Source organism: Dendronephthya gigantea, unplaced genomic scaffold (assembly GCF_004324835.1).
Source record: "Dendronephthya gigantea isolate DGI-Jeju-01 unplaced genomic scaffold, DenGig_1.0 000150F, whole genome shotgun sequence".
NCBI lineage: Eukaryota > Metazoa > Cnidaria > Anthozoa > Malacalcyonacea > Nephtheidae > Dendronephthya > Dendronephthya gigantea.
In genome coordinates, this window is record NW_021163160.1 from 94,132 (window position 1) to 112,739 (window position 18,608).

At 36.9% G+C, this 18,608-nt stretch overlaps 1 protein-coding gene across 2 annotated transcripts; it reads right to left on the minus strand.

The window, feature by feature from the left end:
- Window positions 1-7,918: 7,918 nt before the first annotated feature.
- Window positions 7,919-17,504, minus strand: LOC114537095 (L-amino-acid oxidase-like). 2 transcript variants are annotated; one of them, XM_028558223.1, is made up of 8 exons: window positions 17,489-17,504; window positions 15,885-15,982; window positions 12,458-12,870; window positions 11,685-11,846; window positions 11,270-11,374; window positions 10,318-10,886; window positions 9,286-9,776; window positions 7,919-8,322 (listed from the first exon to the last, which is right to left on the minus strand). In XM_028558223.1, exons 3-8 carry the CDS (start codon window positions 12,864-12,866, stop codon window positions 8,157-8,159), a joined length of 1,902 nt encoding a protein of 633 aa, XP_028414024.1. In that variant the 5' UTR covers window positions 12,867-12,870; window positions 15,885-15,982; window positions 17,489-17,504; the 3' UTR covers window positions 7,919-8,156. The 2 variants fall into 2 exon arrangements, with proteins under 2 accessions (XP_028414024.1, XP_028414023.1); XM_028558222.1 differs by lacking the exon at window positions 17,489-17,504 and having other exon boundaries at window positions 15,885-16,001.
- Between the last annotated feature and the right edge of the window lie 1,104 nt (window positions 17,505-18,608).

An 18,608-nucleotide genomic window follows, 5' to 3' on the forward strand; every position in this document is an offset into this window, starting at 1 on the left:
TATATTTCTATTCCGCGATCACTCTATCCAATATTCTCTTACCGGATCGATCAGTCACCATACCTTCAACCGCTCAGTATTATAAACTTTATCATTAAAGATACATTTTATAACCATTATCCGCGCACGTGTTAATCTATCATCGTGGTTAGTGAATTTAGTGGAGTTCAATTTGTGGCGTTAACGGCACACCAAAGCAGCGTAGCTCTTAAAAAAATTTGGGAGTTACAATTTAAACTTAGGATGTTTTATAATGTGCAATATTAGCAATTCCTTTATGCAGTAGGTCTGATTGAGTAACTTGATTATTTTGTTATGACAGTTAAACATTTCGGGAAACCGAAATGCAACCTTTATCTCAATTCAAAAAGAAATTCAGTAAGATTCGCATTGATGCAAGGAGTATGGAGTGCTACAAGATTTATCGACGCATACCTGAAAATTTTCTCCTGTAGAATGTGCAGATTCTGAGGTTAACCAGTAGTAGCCTTGTCTCCACGCGGCCTCGAGATTGAAATTGAAATGAATTGAACACTGATAATCTGATATATGAATAACGATAGCTGAATAGAACGTCGTCTGCTTGAACGATTTCCTCATTTTCCTGACAGACATCCAGTCTGTCACACACCAGGTGGTATGGTAGGTACTTTCCTTAGCACCAAACAGGTGTGGATCCAGCACTACTGCAGTAATTTGCATTACACAAGAAAACTGCTCTAAAAATAACCACTTTGTTTCGTGATGCAAAAGTGCACTAGTGCTGGATCCACCCATGATTTCCTGACAGACATCGAGTCTGTCACACACTAGGTGGCATGGGAGGTACGTTCCTTAGCTCCTCCTGCTCACGCAAAAGTTATATTCTTACATCGCGGTCGTTCGTTTCATCTTACTTGTGTTCTCGGAGGAAGAGCCACTGGTACAAGGCAATACTGCATAGTAATACAACGAATGAAATTTCAGAAATTTCTACCTATTATGTTAAAATAATAGTTATTCGGTTTAGCTATGGCATTAATAGGGTTTACGGGCATGTAGTTATTGACTGTAGGAGTTTATAAGCGATATAAGGGCTTTGTCTGTGTGAAAAAAAATTGAAAGGCAATAGCACAAAATAATATTAAAATATGGGCTCTTGATTTCTTTAACATGACTTGAACGATCAAACAGTTGAGCTCATCAAACGGTCAAACTCCTTCATTTAATACAAGGAGATTAATTGTGATTAAGGTGTTTTAGGGGATGGGGAAAAGGGTATTAGGTTGATTGATATCACAGCGTTTAAATAATTATACTGGCATTTCAATTATCCCTACGGTAAAAAAGCAAATTTGCCGTTATTAATGATAAACAAAATGTATTAGGCTATCAATAAAATTTACGCCACACAGTCCGACCAACTGAGACAGAAAGAAATGTATTGCCAAAAATCTGCATTCCACCTTATTATGAATTTAAATTAGTAGATAACATGTAGTGCTTGTAAACAGGTAGTATACTAACTAAGCGTCAAGCGCTGTTGAACTGCTGATAACCACTTGATATTCAGAATCAGAATTAGATATCCACCCTTAAGTACAGCTATGGTATAAACGCTTTGCGAGTAAGATATCTTGAACGGAATTAATCTTAGAAAGTATAACCAACTTAAAACAATGTGCAAAATTAAGAAATCAAGGAGCAGTATAATTAATTCTGATAATTTCTTTAAATGTTTGTTGAATATATTATATACTAAATGAATACCACTTATTAACCGAATTAATTTTGAGGTCCGTACTATAGAAAAATATCAGACCGAGGTCTTGACAGTCGCCAAGCAAGCACTGAAGTGGCTTTGTTTTTTACTTGTTAAATAAGAATTATACTATAATATAAACAAAAATCAAAGATGAATAAATATAATATTCACATTAATTTTACCAAATAATGCTCTTCTTCGTCCATTTTCCGTCGATATTTTTCGTGTCAAAAATGAAAGTGCAAGCTTATTTTTGTTCAAAAATAATTTTATGAGAGTTGGACGGTTACTACGGCAATGGTCCAATACTGGCGGATTCCAGAACGGCAAAGAAACAATCAGCACACGCCATTTAGTCACAAGACCGCGTGCCATATAATAAATTAAAATAAAAAAAATAAATTAAAATATTGCTATTGCTAGCCATTTAATTCCTTAGTTAGCCATTTAATTCCTTAGTTTTCCCTTCCCTTCCCTTCCCTTCCCTTCCCTTCCCTTCCCTTCCCTTCCCTTCCCTTCCCTTCCCTTCCCTTCCCTTCCCTTCCTTCTTCCCTTCCTTCCCTTCCTTCCCTTCCTTCTTTTTTCCCTTCCTTCCTTCTTCCCTTCCCTTCCCTCCTTCCCCTTTTTCCCTTCTCCCTTCCCTTCCTTCCCTTCCCTTCCCTCCTTCCCTTCCCTTCCCTTCCCCTTCCCTTCCCTTCCTTCCCTTCCCTTCCCTTCCCTTCCCTTCCCTTCCCTTCCCTTCCCTTCCCTTCCCTTCCCTTCCCTTCCTTCCCTTCCCTTCCCTTTTCCCTTTCCCTTCCCTCTCCCTTCCCTTCCCTTCCTTCCCTTCCCTTCCCTTCCCTTCCCTTCCCTTCCCTCTTCCCTTCCTCCCTTCCCTTCCCTTCCCCCTTCCTTCCTTCCCTTCCCTTCCCTTCCCTTTCCCTTCCCTCTTCCCTTCTCCCTTCCCTCCCTTCCCTTCCCTTCCCTTCCCTTCCCTTCCCTTCCTTCCCTTCCCTTCCCTTCCCTTCCCTTCCTTCCCTTCCCTTCCCTTCCCTTCCCTTCTCCCTTCCTTCCCTTCCCTTCCCTTCCCTTCCCTTCCTTCCCTTCCCTTCCTTCCCTTCCCTTCCCTTCCCTTCCCTTCCCTTCCCTTCCCTCCCTTCCCCTTTTCCCTTCCCTTCCCTTCCCTTCCCTTCCTTCCCTGTTCCTTCCCTTCCCTTCCCTTCCCTTCCCTTCCCTTCCCTTCCCTTCCCTTCCCTTCCCTTCCCTTCCCTTCCCTTCCCTTCCTTCCCTTCCCTTCCCTTCCCTTCCCTTCCTTCCCTTCCCTTCCCTTCCCTTCCTTCCCTTCCTTCCCTTCCCTTCCCTTTCCCTTCCCTTCCCTTCCCTTCCCTTCCCTTCCCTTCCCTTCCCTTCCCTTCCCTTCCCTTCCCTTCCCTTCCCTTCCCTTCCCTTCCCTTCCCTTTCCTTCCCTTCCCTTCCCTTCCCTTCCCTTCCCTTCCCTTCCCTTCCCTTCCATTCCCTTCCATTCCACTCCATTCCATTCCATTCCATTCCCTTCCCTTCCCTTCCCTTCCCTTCCATTCCCATCTATTCTCTTCCATTCCCTTCCATTCCCATCTATTCTCTTCCATTCCCTTCCACCCCCATCCATTCCCTTCTATTCAAATAAAATTATATAAACACTGGCCAGGGATAAGATTAAAATATGATCAGATTTGGGAAAGGTAAGCGGTAAACTACTCGTACTCTATAATCCTTGTAATGGTATGTGTCTACTTTGTTTATATCGTTTGTAGTGGAATGCATTTTATGAGATTGGTATGTCGTTTTGCGAAGACCTAACCGACTATTTAAGGCTTTACTTCATCGTTTCGTTTACATCCAGCTCCTGATAATCTTCAAATCTGAACTGGTATATATATATATATATATATATATATATATATATATATATATATATATATATATATAAATATATATTATATATATATAATATATATATATATATATATATATATATATATATATATTATATATATATATATACATATATGTGTATATATATATATGTGTATATATATTTATATATATATATATATATATATATATATATATATATATATATATATATACATATATATATATATATATATATATATATATATATATATATATATATATATATATATATATATTGGGGATCTAGGAAAGGTTGTCCGAAAATTTATACATATATACAAATAGTTGTGACATGTGACCACATATTTCCATCACGTGTCATATCTAATTACGCATGCAAACGCTGCAAAATTGCTTCAAGGTTATTGCTTAGTTGGGATATTTTTGTTGTAAAATGCCTAAGCTGTATTCAGACGATATAAGATGGGGGATTGTGTGGCAGAAGTTATTTTATAACAGGTATTCAACCAGAGTTGCTGTCGATTTGTTTGTTTCGCCAAGGACAGTATAGATCGTGTTTTCAACCTGTTTATTAATAGGGACTTTAAGCATGTAAGACGGCAACACGACGACGACGCGGCTGAAATTCTCCTTTAAATAAATGCTATGGCAAAGTTGTTGTTTTATATTATTAATTGTACCAATTCAGTGAGATATAAGGCGTTAAAAACATTGTGTTTATGTTTAAGGACAATTCTATAGAGCCTAATTCGAGGGAGGGCTCGCTGGGCCTGAAATGCAACCGTTCTAGGCAAGACGTAAAAAACGACGTTTTCCCGTTGTAAACAGAACGAAGACGACGTCTAAAACCCATCATGGGTCTTTAATTCTTCATTTCTTTTCAATGACCCATTGTATTGATAGCCGTCGTCGTCGCGTTCGCGTTCTACATGCTTAAGGTCCCTAATACTGGTAACGTTACGTCGCCCCATAAGTTTGCCTCTTTGTAGCACAACACTTTACCAGCATGAGGAACTGGCAATATTTGAAATAATTCTCAGACATCCAGAGCTATACCTTAAGGAAATCGCCGATCAATTAGAAAACGCTGACATTCGGTGATAAACGGGCTCTCAGATAAAATAAATGAAGGTATATTTTACTAATAGCTGTTGTCACATTGTTTACGCTTTGCCTGCTATGGATTTAACGAAGCGTTCGCAGCGTTTGCATGCGTAATTTAGTGCGACACGTGATGGAAATATGTGGTCACATGTCACAACTATTTGTATATAGCTATGTATATATTTTCGGACAACCTTTCCTAGATCCACTATATATATATATATATATATATATATATATATATATATATATATACATATATATATATATATATATATATATATATATATATATAAAAATATATATATATATATATATATATATATATATATATATATATATATATATACACCCGTTTGCAAAAACGTTGGCCGCAGATAGATATATAGATAGATACCCGAAATCTAATTAGAATTGCATATGTTGTGTAATGTTATTGAAATCCCATGCATATGTAATCATATGCAATTCTAATTAGACTTCGAGTATCTATCTATCTATCTATCTGCGCCAACGTTTTTGCAAATGGGTGTATATATATGTATATATATATATATATATATATATATATATATATATATATATTAATATTATATTATATATATATATATATATATGTATAGGTTATCACATGAGGGGCGAGGTGATATCAGTTTTATCGCTTGAGGGACGATATCATAAATACTCGTCCCGATTGTGATAACCTGTTTATCACATACTTCCTTTTTTTCTATAAAGCAATCGACATCGACTGAAACAAACCTCGAACTGCTCGAGTCAGCCATCTTTGTTTTGACAGCGGCAAATGCAGCGGGACAAAAAGCGATATCAGTGACAAAAAGCGATATCAGTGACGATATCGTTTTTATGTCACCCTGTTATCGCCCTGATAAAGGCACAAGTATGTGATAAATATATATATATATATATATATATATATATATATTATATATATAAATATATATATATACACCCGTTTGCAAAAACGTTGGCCGCAGATAGATATATAGATAGATACCCGAAATCTAATTAGAATTGCATATGTTGTGTAATATGATTGAAATCCCATGCAAATGTATTCATATGCAATTCTAATTAGACTTCGAGTATCTATCTATCTATCTATCTGCGGCCAACGTTTTTGCAAATGGGTGTATATATATATATATATATATATATATATATATATATATATATATATTATATATATATATATATATATATATATATATATTATATATATATATATATATATATATATATAATATATATATATATATATATATATATATATATATATATATAATATATACTCTCATATAATAGACTCAGGTGTATAAGTCAAATGTATATCTGACCGAAAAACTCCTAACTTCCGGTTTCGAATTGTCCAATCATATGCATGCGTCAAATTATTTCATTAACCAATAGGATTAGATGGTGGTCAATTCCAGAATGGAAGTTAGGAGTTTTTCAAATATTTGATGAACTCCGTAAGCCAACTGATAAATTTGAGCAAATGAATTACTCGATATTTTTCGGAACACTTCTTTTGCCACGACTGTAAATTGATAGTGAATTCTCTATAAATGACTCCAGCGTAGCTCAACGTTATGTTGGCAAATTAACAACAAGTACGAGGGCTACATTGAAACTTAAGGCACGTGTAATTCAGATCGATCATTCCTTAGATGATAGCGTTAAAGTTACAGCACTGGTTGATGGAAACGAGAAAACGTACCAGGGTACAAAGATTATTCTCATGCAACCCAGGAACGTAGCCTGACGAATCGAACGAAGCCTTTGACGCTCTATCTCCCTGCTTCAATCAACGTATCAACCTGATCATCTACCTCTGGTGTTCCACTTATTACACAAAGAAGAGAAAAAGTGCATTAAACAGCGATCCAGCTCAATGGCCTATTTTGTATCTCTTTGGACCTAAACCAGAGGATGACGGTTGCGATGCCCCGAAAGACTACAACGATTATTACGGTTTCCCAAGCGAGCCTGGTAGTTCGGAATACTTACGAGTTGCACCTGCGTATACTTCACGTGAAGAATTCGATTTCTTGTTCTTTCCTCCCGATGTGAACCAACGACCAGTCGATGTGGACGCACTGAAATTCACAACAGATTTCGTGGAAAAGTCCACGCCTGATCTGAATCCGTCTAGCAATGCGGACAAAAAAACAACGTGTATCGCTGGTTTTGCGCAATTGAATAAAGATGTTTCAGGACCCGACCAAGGTGCTGGATTCGTTTTGGATTTTCTGCCCAAGTCAAAGCGTATCGTCGTGTTCTCAGGTGGTTGGGCAATGAAATTTTTTTCCAATGATTGGAAAGATACTCGCTGATCTGGCAATCCGAGGAAAGACGGAATACCAAGATCTCATCGAGCCAATGAATATAAACCGCGGAATATTGGTCGACGTCAGTGATTGCGAAGCGAAACGATTGATGGTATCAAAAATGCCCGTTACTCAGAAATGGAAAACTTTGGTGTTGAATTTAACTTGATACTTTAGACCTTTTTCAACTCCAAAACTCCTGGTTATTAATGTCTTTGTTCCATAGAGAATAAGTATTAAATGTAGTTGTTTGAAACCACTGTTGTTAATATAATTTTGACATGAACTGGTATAGCATTTTTGTCGATGAAACAATTCAATAGCTCAAATGACTGCGTATACAAACAACTAGACGTGAAGTATTTTTTCAGGTTAAAGACGCATAAGCTCAGTCAGATGCATAAGCTTAATCCTATTTTCATGTTATAATTGTAACAATTTTGACATTAAAATAACATTACTGATTTAATAAATCTGACTCGTTTGAATTTTTGTCACTCACCACAATGTTGCAAAGTTTCAAACTTTGAAAATACTTTGCACTAAATTTCAGGCTTACATGGCTGTATGCTCGCAAATGCTGGGAGAAAAAATTAAAAAAAATAAACTCGTATTGTCCAATGGGTTAAATAAAAGGCCGGAATGTAATAAATAATTGCTATTTTAATTTATGTAAAGCTAATATTTGAGGTTAACCATTTGATCGTTTCTGATGAAGGGGCCTGCCTCGAAACGTAGTTATATAAACGTTATTTTCTGTCCGTATAGAAGAGAAAAATATGCACTAGATTGCAAGACAAATTATATATTTTATCAAGATGGGGTGAACGACACAACAAAGTTGGTTTAGTAAAGAAATTAACCGAGGCACCTAAAGTTGACAAATACGAACATTCAATCTAAATCACTCTTAATACCATCCCTAAAAATAATATCATAAATCCATTCAATTTATCTTTGTCCCATGCTGATTAACTTTATTCATGTCCCATGCTCAATAACTAAAAAAGTAATTATGCAGTATCCTTAACCGTTAATCTTTAAACATAGAATTAATGCTTTCAGTTAATCTTTTCCTCCTTTCCTAACTTCACTCTCTTCATGTGACGTGCATAAACTTGATATGCCGATTTAAAACCACTTTCCAAAGCTCCTTGAATCCAACCAGCCGTAAATGATATGTTATCGCTAGCAAAATGAACATTTCCCATTGGTTCCCACAAATATCTGTCAGTTAAAAAAAAATTATATTTATAACACAAAATAGGGTAATATCGAAGAAACCATTTTTATTCTACTTATCTGGGGTGCCTACCATTTACCTCATATAGGAAATGAGAAATTGTAGTTGAAAAAGGAAATAGTTCAAGGAATTTGCATCGGAAAGTGTGGAAATATCCGATGTAACTCAGTAACTGCATAATTATTACGATAGGTGATAGGAAATGCAGTTTACAGGGCAAGAACTACCCGCCACGAGCCTATTTTTCAGGCAGGGAAATTGTCATCCAATTCTTAACCAAAACTAATCGTCTTAAACGCAAATGAAACCATAATGTTAGATCTGGTTCATAGCATAATTCTGGCAAAAAAACGCGACAAAATTATTATTTATCAGGGGCGCCGAACAACATGGGCAGCGGGGATAGATGCCCCCATTGCCCTTCTATACTTACGGGGCGAGCGGAGGTAGGCGTGTGCCCTTTGTTAGCATAAAATAATATAATATATGCACCATTTGATCTTAATTTAGAACTTAATGCTGTAAGTATAGGTTATCACACGATTATATCAGTTTTATGGCTCGAGGGACAGTATCGTTTGATATTATCGCGATAAATTACGATAGCCTACATGCTCTTTGCTTACAAACTAACCGATAATATTTTGAAAGTAATTTCCAGTGGATCTGTATAAGTCCTTACATACATACATGCAGGTTTAAGTTTCCTCTTTATGTAGTCGCTAAAGTTAAAGGAATGTGCCATTTTCTGAAACTTATTAGTCTGCACTAAAAGTGGCACACGAATGACAAAACATGGCAATTTGGCCTGTATTGAAATACAATAGGACCGGTCTGGCTGTTTTTATCCTATAAAGGAAAGCGCCCTATAACTCAAGCTACTAATTTTAATTTCGTTTGATTACTGCGTATAATTACTGTAATACTCTTATACGCATGTCACATACCTGATATTGTTGAATTGAGTGGTCTTCAAGAGTCCATAGGCACCTTGATAAGAGGGTTGGTTGTACCAAGCATGGACAATGCATTTTTCAACTGCTCCTTCTATTTCAGGGTGGATTTCTGCAACTTGCTCTATGGCTTCCTTCTTTGCTTGATCTTTTGTCAAGGAACCAAAGAGCAGTGCTTCATTTTTCCAGGTGTAAATTAGAATTATTCCTTGCTTGGTGGACGCGAGATACCCAGGATCGGGCTTCACGTAATGTATTTGACCGATGGGTAGGTTGGTCTTCGAAAAGCCGCCTTTGATTGCATACTTCTCGTCTTCCCAGAATCTGGTTTTGGTTTGCAGGATAATCTTCGTGGCAGGTCCGGTGAACATGTCTTCAATAGCTTGCAGATTCTTTCTCAGGGCCTCGTTGTCTTTCGTGTTTGCTTGAATTGGTTCAAAGGTAATTTGTCGCAGTATGTTCACTTGAGTGGTGAGCATTACAGCCTGGATTTAAATTAAAGAAATCAGCACATGGAGAACTGCAAAAAGACACAGTGAACACACACTGTTTCTTATGCTAACTTTTTTCTTTGTAATTTGATGCGTGTTACGATATAAAGACTTAAGGAAACTTTCAGATTACTTCAAAATGGAATTTACAATTAAGAAATGACAGCTACTGAAAATAAATGCAATGAATCTAGAGAGAAAATATATTTACAAATATGATTATAGATATAATGCATGGGCAAAAAAACAATGCTGCGTGGAAGTTGAACGAGCTGCGAGAAATCATTGCATAAAGCTTTAACAAACCCTTGTAACTTAACTTGCCAGTAATGGGGATAAGTTTAATATAACCAGGGAGCAGCGGGGGAAGAACTTCGCATCAAATGTTGTATAACAACTGCCTAAATTATGCAACACACTTTTCGACGTTTAGACCGAGGGCCACTTTTTTTGTCTATTGTTTTGTTATACCACATTCAATAGAGATATGGAACATACAAATTAAAACTGAAGATAAATAATTTCGTAGACTTACCCGTGCTTTGTACGTAGTTTCTGGATCTTTTCCTGACGCGTAGCAGGTTACAATGACACAATCCTTGCTAGGGTCACAGGGCGAGGAAAAATAAGATATCTTGCAAACTTGTTGGTTATGTTTCAAATCATCAGAAATCAATGGCTTCGATCGTTTTGAACTGAAGAATGCTTCAGCTAAGCTGTGCATACCACCAACCAAGGTATGCATATCACGTGACCACCAGTTCCCAAGTTGATCACGAAGATACTGAACCAATGATTGGTCCAGTTGCTCTGTGTAAGAAAACACCGAGTAGCCACGAACTGCATCGTCGGACCAAGGCAAAAGGTTTTCAAGCATGTCAACGTCTAAGGAATCCAGATTATCACACCCGTCTTCGTCTTCGCTTTCCAATTTTGCAAGAATAACCTTAACATTGCTCTCCAGAAAGCTTTCCAATGTAAACTGGCTCCAAATGTCAATCCAGCGATCCCAAACTGCGATTTCCTCATCAATGGTGGTTGTTTTATTCAACCAGGCAATCAATTGATCCGTGACAACGCCGGTTGTTTTGCTGTAATAATCGTCTAAACATTGTTAAAAACGAAAGAAAGATTAAACGACGATGATGTTTTAAACAGGAAACATAACACTGTGTATCAGGTTCACATCTAATTTTACTGCTGAAACTACTGAATATCATTGCTGCAGAATTGGACCCCCTGACAAAATGTTGGGCGAATAATTATAATATGTTATTCCTAAGGCTATAGGTACTGAAAATTCCAAACCAATCAATGCTAGTCTTTTCGGAGAGCAACTACTGTTAAAACGAAATGAAGTAAAAGTTCTCGTGCTACATCACATTAGACTAGGCTAGGTCGTGAGTATCTGAGCACAAAAATCATATAAGTGCTCAGATAAATGTGAGTAGTTCAAACATTCGAATTTGAAATGGGATAAATAATACCAATATTGTTAATAACGACGTCCTTTTTTCCTTTCTTCTTGCATCCCGTCTTAATTCCTTTCCTCCAGTTTGGCCAAACAGTGTCGAAATGGTTTTTTTCCCAGGCTAAAAAACCGGTAAGATGATCAATTTTACTCTCATCACTTAGAGAGTTGATTCATATGATGAAAAATTCATCACCAAATGAGAAAGGCATCACGACAATGACGTCATTAAATTTTTGCTATGTGTTTAATCTTACGACAATAGTGATTTCTCTTAGATGACATTGGCAAATAGCAAAACATCAAACGTCTTTTCATACCAGCAACATACCATTCACATTTTGACGAAGTTTGACATTATGATAAGGATATGACTCTATGATATACAGTAGCTACTGTAGTTCAATTTCTTTTAATCTAACATTGCATACTTGCTGTTTTTTCCTTTAATCCATAAATATTGGAAATGCCATTTTCATCAAAGTTTGGAAACTTTTTGATGCTTATTTGAAAGTCAGTGACGTATCCATCCGTAAGAAAATGTGCTCTATCATTTGGTGCCCCCACACCACCAGGTAATCTCATCGCCCCGGCTAAAAATAAAACAAAATTTAAGGTTTGGTATGGCAAAGTTTCTTTATATTGTTTTCCTTGTAAATGGGGCTAAAGTCTTTCTTTTAATTAGGTCATATGTGCTAATAAAAGTTCGATGACTGAGACAGGGCTTATATACAGATTTTATCAGTTTTATGGAGGAGTTTGGAGAATAAATTACGTAATTGATTAGTTGTCATTTGCCGAGAACGTGCGCACTAGTACAATAATTCTACACAGGGACTAACTATATAGATGGGATAGTTGGGAGGTGCATATTCACTCATATATTCGTTCCAAGCGACGGATTTATTTTGTATGTATTCGTGTTTTTAAAAAAATCTGTCGGGCAGAAATTTTTTTTTGAATGACCACCAAATTAATTCCTGACCTCAAAATATAGTTATCAGAACGTTAGGTGGATCGTGTTTGACTTATAAAATAATTTCTACACTTCTGAGTACAAGTAAAAACTATGTAGAACATTTTTACTTCAATAGGAATTTGAGACTATATAATCAAGTGAAAAATAAAGAAGAATTTCGATAAAAACAATTAATATAACGTTCACTAAAATATTCGAAGAAATTTGGTCTTTTTTTAAGCCTACCTTCGCCAAATAGACCAGGTGCAAGGCCTGCATCTTCCCCATAAGTGAAAACTCTTCCACCATAACGATCAGTCTGCTCCAGTATTTTCACTTTTAGCCCTACCCTCTTCAACTCATACGCTGCAGCAAGACCAGCCATACCAGCTCCAACAATAATCACGTCATATTCAACATCCTTTGGTGGAACATATTCCTGGGATGCGCCTATCGTCGGAGGAGATGGGCCAGGTGGACAGTCGCCGTACTCCAAATAGGCCGCATTCAATCCTTCTTTCTGGATCTTCAGCATAAAATCTTTTAAATAATCACTCTGTTGAATGACCTTGGTGCCTTGTTCTTTCATTCTCTTCTTAAACGGTTTCACTCCCTTTAAAAGGTGAGTATTGCTTAAAAGAAAAGATGTTGCCATTGTCCTAGAAAAGATACAATGGAAGACTCTGATATGTCAGCTTTTGGGACCTGTTTTAAATAATGCCGTCAGCTTGTCAAGTAATACACGGCTAATTAAATAAATTCGATCTGTTTATAAACAGAAAACCTTTAGCCACTATAATCTCGCGAGGCGTATTAGGATCATGATTTGAGCAACTTTATAACGGACAATTTATGGACAATTTTAGAGGTTTGATAAACGTCTCTAAATGAACGCATTTGTAGAAGTATTTAATCGACCTTTCTCCTTTTAGCTTTCAAGCGCGCAATGCATGACGGTGGTTGAAGGTCAATTTGAGGTCAATTTGAGTTGTGTTTTCGCCATGTTCAGGAGGGATTTAAAGAAGAAGCAGAAAGAATCGGCAAGGTTTTTTTTACGCATTGCACGCTTCAAGATTAAAAGGGGATAGGTCTTTTGCTAAAGCTCACGAGAGCTATCAGCTGAGCTAGCGAACTCGCGAGGCAGTTAGCTCAGCCAGAAAACCATCCGCACACGAGAGTAACTTGCTGCATGAGCTAACGTTAACAGCCACGCGAGGACTTTAGCTCTGGTGTGCGGCTTGGCACTTTGCACACTTTGTGCACTAGCGATGGTCAAGTGTGCAATATTGAATGTGAAATACACAGATATCCTCTTCAAAAGCCAATAAGTTCGTTTTCTGAAATAGACAAAACACATTTTAACGCGTGCCGTGCCAATAAATTGACTGTAGTGTAAACGGGGCTTATCGCCTGTATTCAAAAAGCTCACTCACACGCCCTGAATTCATTGAGTGTGACATATCAATTTTGTTAATGTTGATCAATGAGAAAGTTTTTTCTAAATAGATGGAAAGATATAAGGTAAATAACTGAAAATCAAGCCCCTCGGCTGGAAATACCGCCATTGAAACGTTATGAGAAGATTAAGATCTCCCACTCAATGAGTTTGAGTGTGAGTGAGCTTTTAGAATACAGGCGTAAGTCTTTGTTTTAGTCATATGTGCTAATAAAAGTTCGACGACAGGACATTATATACAGGTTTCAGTTTTATGCAGTTTCCCGATGTGAGTAAATACAATTTAGTAAACATAAACTGTCCAGTTTAGCTCCCCGAGTAACGCATTGGTAAAATGTTGTGACGCATTTTCAAAACAGCATGTATCCGATTTGATATTTGTCTCCGTAAATCCCTTTAACTGTACTAATCTTAAATTACCAACGAATGCTATTCCGGGTTTTACAGACTCGTTTCCCATTACAATTTCTCATTTCTCGTTCCTTTCCTCATTCCCTTTCCCAATTCCTCGTTCCTGTTTTTCGAGGTGCTATGAGTTTCTACATGCAGTCGCCAGAAATGATTTATAGACCTAGCTGTTGCCTGTATTTTAGTACTGTAAATTCACTTGGCCTGGCCTCTGTCAGGATATCTACAGCCCTCGATATTTGATATATTGATATAAGCATACAGGCCAAGTTAGACGTGCATGGCGGCTACGGCAGCTGGTGTTTACACTTTCATATACATAGTATTATGAATTGTTCGCTGTTTATAACAATTTGTGATATTGTTTTCAAATAGTTAGTTTTAATAGAGCAATGGCCAATACACAGCTTCTCAATAGTTTGTCATAAAATTGGGATATTTCAGTACATGTATATACGGACGGTAATAATATGAAACATCTATTCAATATTATATTAGCTACCTGAAATCCACGCAGCAGAAGTAAAATGCAGGAATTCTGAACTTTTTGAGCCGTCGAAGGTAAAATAACCAGCTAGTAGCTTTGTTTGCTATATACTACGAGTCGTTCAAGATTATATTTGAATGAGGTAAACAGGAAGAGCGATATCAAGACAGAGGAATAAAACTTCACATGTCTGAACGAATTTCCGGTATCATGGTACAAATCTAAGCGGCTTTAAACTCTCTAAACCAGAACAGCACCTATATTTTTATTCCAGGAGATAATGTCAAAACATTTATATCATTTATAGATCTGAGTGAGGGGGGTTCAGCGAAATATTTCCAGAAGTGATGATATTTTCCAAGGGCTTCGCTTCGACCTATATTTGTATTTAAGGTGATGATGTCAAAACATTGTACATTAGACTGCAGACATCAATAAAAAATTGTACGAAGTTTTACGTAATGTCATTATTTAGCATGCCTTTATTCTGCCTGTAGGCATAATTGAGTTACTCATCACGGAAAAACATTTCCGAAAACCAAAATACATGCTTTATCTTATATTTGGACATCCTGTGGAGTCACAAAGAAATTCAGTAAGGTGTCAGTTAAGCTCCCCCCATTTACGTCAGATGTGTTATTCGCGATCGAATATTTGTGACCTTGGGTTCGCCATTCCGCCGATTCGAAGCTCTAAATCATGATAAATTGCTGACCTAGGTAGGCTTATATGCAATTTTCACCAATTTTGCTATTTTCTTTTCATATATAGCACGAAAATATTTATCCACTCGGAAGCTTAAAGTTCGATCCACCTTTGTATGGAAATTAAGCGGATTAATCAAGTAAATTACGCATGTATAGCCATATATGTAACCATACGATTACTCTTATATCGGTAATAAACACAATGGTGTATTTGGCTTCGGTTACACAACAAGTTGCGAGCGCACTAAATAAACTTATTGATTCGCAATTAGTTTAGCCATGCGGCTGATTCAAAGTTTTTACAAGAAATAATATATACAACGATTATAACAATGACACTATTAAACAACAATACTTAAACAGGTCATATACGTACGTACACAGACATATGGGGTAAAAGCAGAATGAGTTAAAATGCAACATGAATTTCGCTGGCGAAGTTAATTTTGTCATGCATTTATAATTTAATAGCCCGTACACATCCATTTCATAGACTATTGTATATCATCGATCAGTTAAAAGGCCGTATATAGCCGATGTACACGCAAACCTTTATGCTATCCGGTTAGCATTGATGCAAGAAGTATGCATGCTACAGGATTTGTCAACGCATACCTGAAAAATTTTCTCCGGTAGAATGTAGGTTCTGTTCACCAGCAGCCTAGTCTGCTCTCCTTCGAGATTGAAATTGAAATGAATGGAACACTGATAATCTGATGAATAAATAATGAGAGCGGAATCAATGGAACGTGCATACTTGAACGATTTCTCTGCTAATTAAATTTCATTAACATCATTATCATCATCATCAATGTTTAGACATCCGGCCTGTGGGACACCTCGGGATGTGGGAGGTATCGTGCTAAGCACCTCCTACTCACGTGAAATGAATGAATGATTCCGAATGAATTATACATCGCTACGTACTGCCTACAAAGCTTATACTGCATGCATAGAAATTTTCAGGTTGAAATTTACACGAGGGTTTGTATGTAATTATTCGATTAAACAATCCATACGTGCCATTAAAACACAAATATCCCGCAGATTCTTGCAATTGAACAGGGTGAACGAAAAATTACCCCCCTATTGAAATCAAGATTTTATTAAAATTTGAATTCATTATTATTATACATGCTCCACGGATTCGTAAAATTGAAAGCAAGATACTCGAGGGGCTGATTACATGGAGTCTTTTCAGCCCGGGTCAGTTTACAGCAGTGGTTTACAGGGCTGAAAATTTATCCCGGTATTGTTATGAAATGCCGTCCTCGCGATTATATAATAATAATTTCAGCGTGGGCTGAAACTTAGTGTTGTTGTCATGCATGTAATGGTAAACAAACTTATTTCCGGACAGAAAAATACTGATAAAAAAGCAAATTAAGGCCGTTCAGATGTATTTCGTCAAACAGTAAATTCTGCTCTGCTGCGTGTGATTAACGTTTGTCGCGTGTAAAATTTGATGCTTGAACGACTGCATATACACTTACAATTCCTTAAGGCATTAATGTCCTGTTTAAATGAAGCAAGTTATGACACTTATTCCGGTTAGGCGAGGTAAAAAGTGCATCACATCACAACCTGATTAGTTTTTCATTATATGCAGTTTTCACCTCGCATATAGCCGGGATAACTCGCTCCATGAGTCCATGTAAAAAGGGCCTAAGTTATATATACGGCAAACTTGAAACAACACTGCAAACCTTACCAGGATTTACTGTTTGGTAAATCGTCCTTGTGAAGTGAACGAGTTTCCACGAACTTAATTGTATTTGCTTTTCTTTCATATGGCACGAAAACACTTAACTGAAAAGTTTAATTTATTTTCACAGCTCTGTTTAAAAAATAATCCATTTATATATAGCGCGCATATCCTAAAAAGTCCAAGGCGATCCGATTAATGTAGTAGATCACGCACATATAGCCATAACTATACATGGACACATATTTATGTTCTCTTGGGATAACCCTTGATGTAATAAAACTCGAATTAAAACTGTGTGTATTGAAAGGGTGTTTGGCTTTTTTATTAAGGAGCGAGCTATGAGCTGCCCCAAAGTTACCGTTTCGCAATTATAGTTACCGATCCAGAAATTTTACAAGAAATTTTGGCCAACTAGCTGTATGCCATGGATTCGTAAAAGGCCTACATACGTAATCCCCCCATATGTATATAACATTGTTCCAAGATGTATACAGGATTTATCAATGCATACCTGAAAATTCTTCTTAGTCTAATCACACTGCGGTCAAATATAGCTTCACCAGTAGCTTAGCTGTCTTCCTTCTTGATTGAAATTGAAGCCGTGAATCGAATCCTAATAATTTGATAAATAAATAATGATAGCGGAATGGAACGTTTTCTTACAAGCAAAATCGCTTCTAAACAGGGAGATATCGCAACTGACAGTTGCTTGATAATCACCTACCGTCACGCATTGCGCGCTTAAAAGCCAAAACAGGAAAGGTCTATTGAAATCAATATTTTATTATAATTTGAATGCCTCATTATTATGCTGAGCCCTTGGATTCGTAAAATTGAAAGCGAGATGCTTAAAGGGACCTGTTTACCTGGAGTGAGTTATCCCGGCTGACGAGGAAAAAAGCGCATCACATCAAAGACTCCTGATTAGTCTTCCATTATAATTATGCACTTCTCACGTCACCTCTATTCATCAGGCCCTTTATTTCAATTGCCTCAAACTCATTTCTATGCCATTTACCCACCAGGGACCGGTTGTATAAAACTCATTAACTACGTTTTGCATAGTTTCATCCTAGTAAACTCTAAATACACGACCTTCGTTGGGGAATTCTGTCCCTATAACAGCTATAACTACAGTTAATTTCCTTCCATGACCTTCATAACAGAAAAATTACCGCCGATTTAGGTGCTCTAAGCGGATCGCAGCCTTTAAAAATACTTGCATTTCACTTATTCCCACGGAAAGGAAAGTCTTGCCGTTCTTAATATCAACGATCATGTCTTACCGTTCTTAATAATTATTAACGATCAAGTCTTACCGTTCTTAATATTAACGAAATGTATTCCCAATAAAATTTTAAAAAGGGCACCCGATCGTACACACGAAAACATTTATAACCAGAAAATATTCCACCTTCTTATAAATTTTAATATAATAATAAAACATGAAGTAATTAGTGTTCAAAGTCCAATGAGCAATCGAATGAAGACTGTTTGAGCTGTTCCTCGCTCGCGTTGCTAGTATCGGTTGTTGCATATTCAACTGAATCAAAGCTGCATGGCCAATGCATACGTCGTAGGCGTAGTGCGTTTCGTTTGAATAGGTATAATTTTGTCTTTTCAAAGAGGGA

Excerpts from the sequence above, each read along its gene's own strand:
- LOC114537095 (XM_028558223.1), bottom strand. The coding sequence starts at position 12,866 with ATGGCAACATCTTTTCTTTTAAGCAATACTCACCTTTTAAAGGGAGTG. Across the intron at positions 11,375-11,684 it reads ATTAAAGGAAAAAACAGCAA|CCTGGGAAAAAAACCATTTC; the intron begins GTATGCAATGTT and ends CCGGTTTTTTAG. Across the intron at positions 10,887-11,269 it reads CGTCGTTATTAACAATATTG|ACGATTATTACAGCAAAACA; the intron begins GTATTATTTATC and ends AACAATGTTTAG.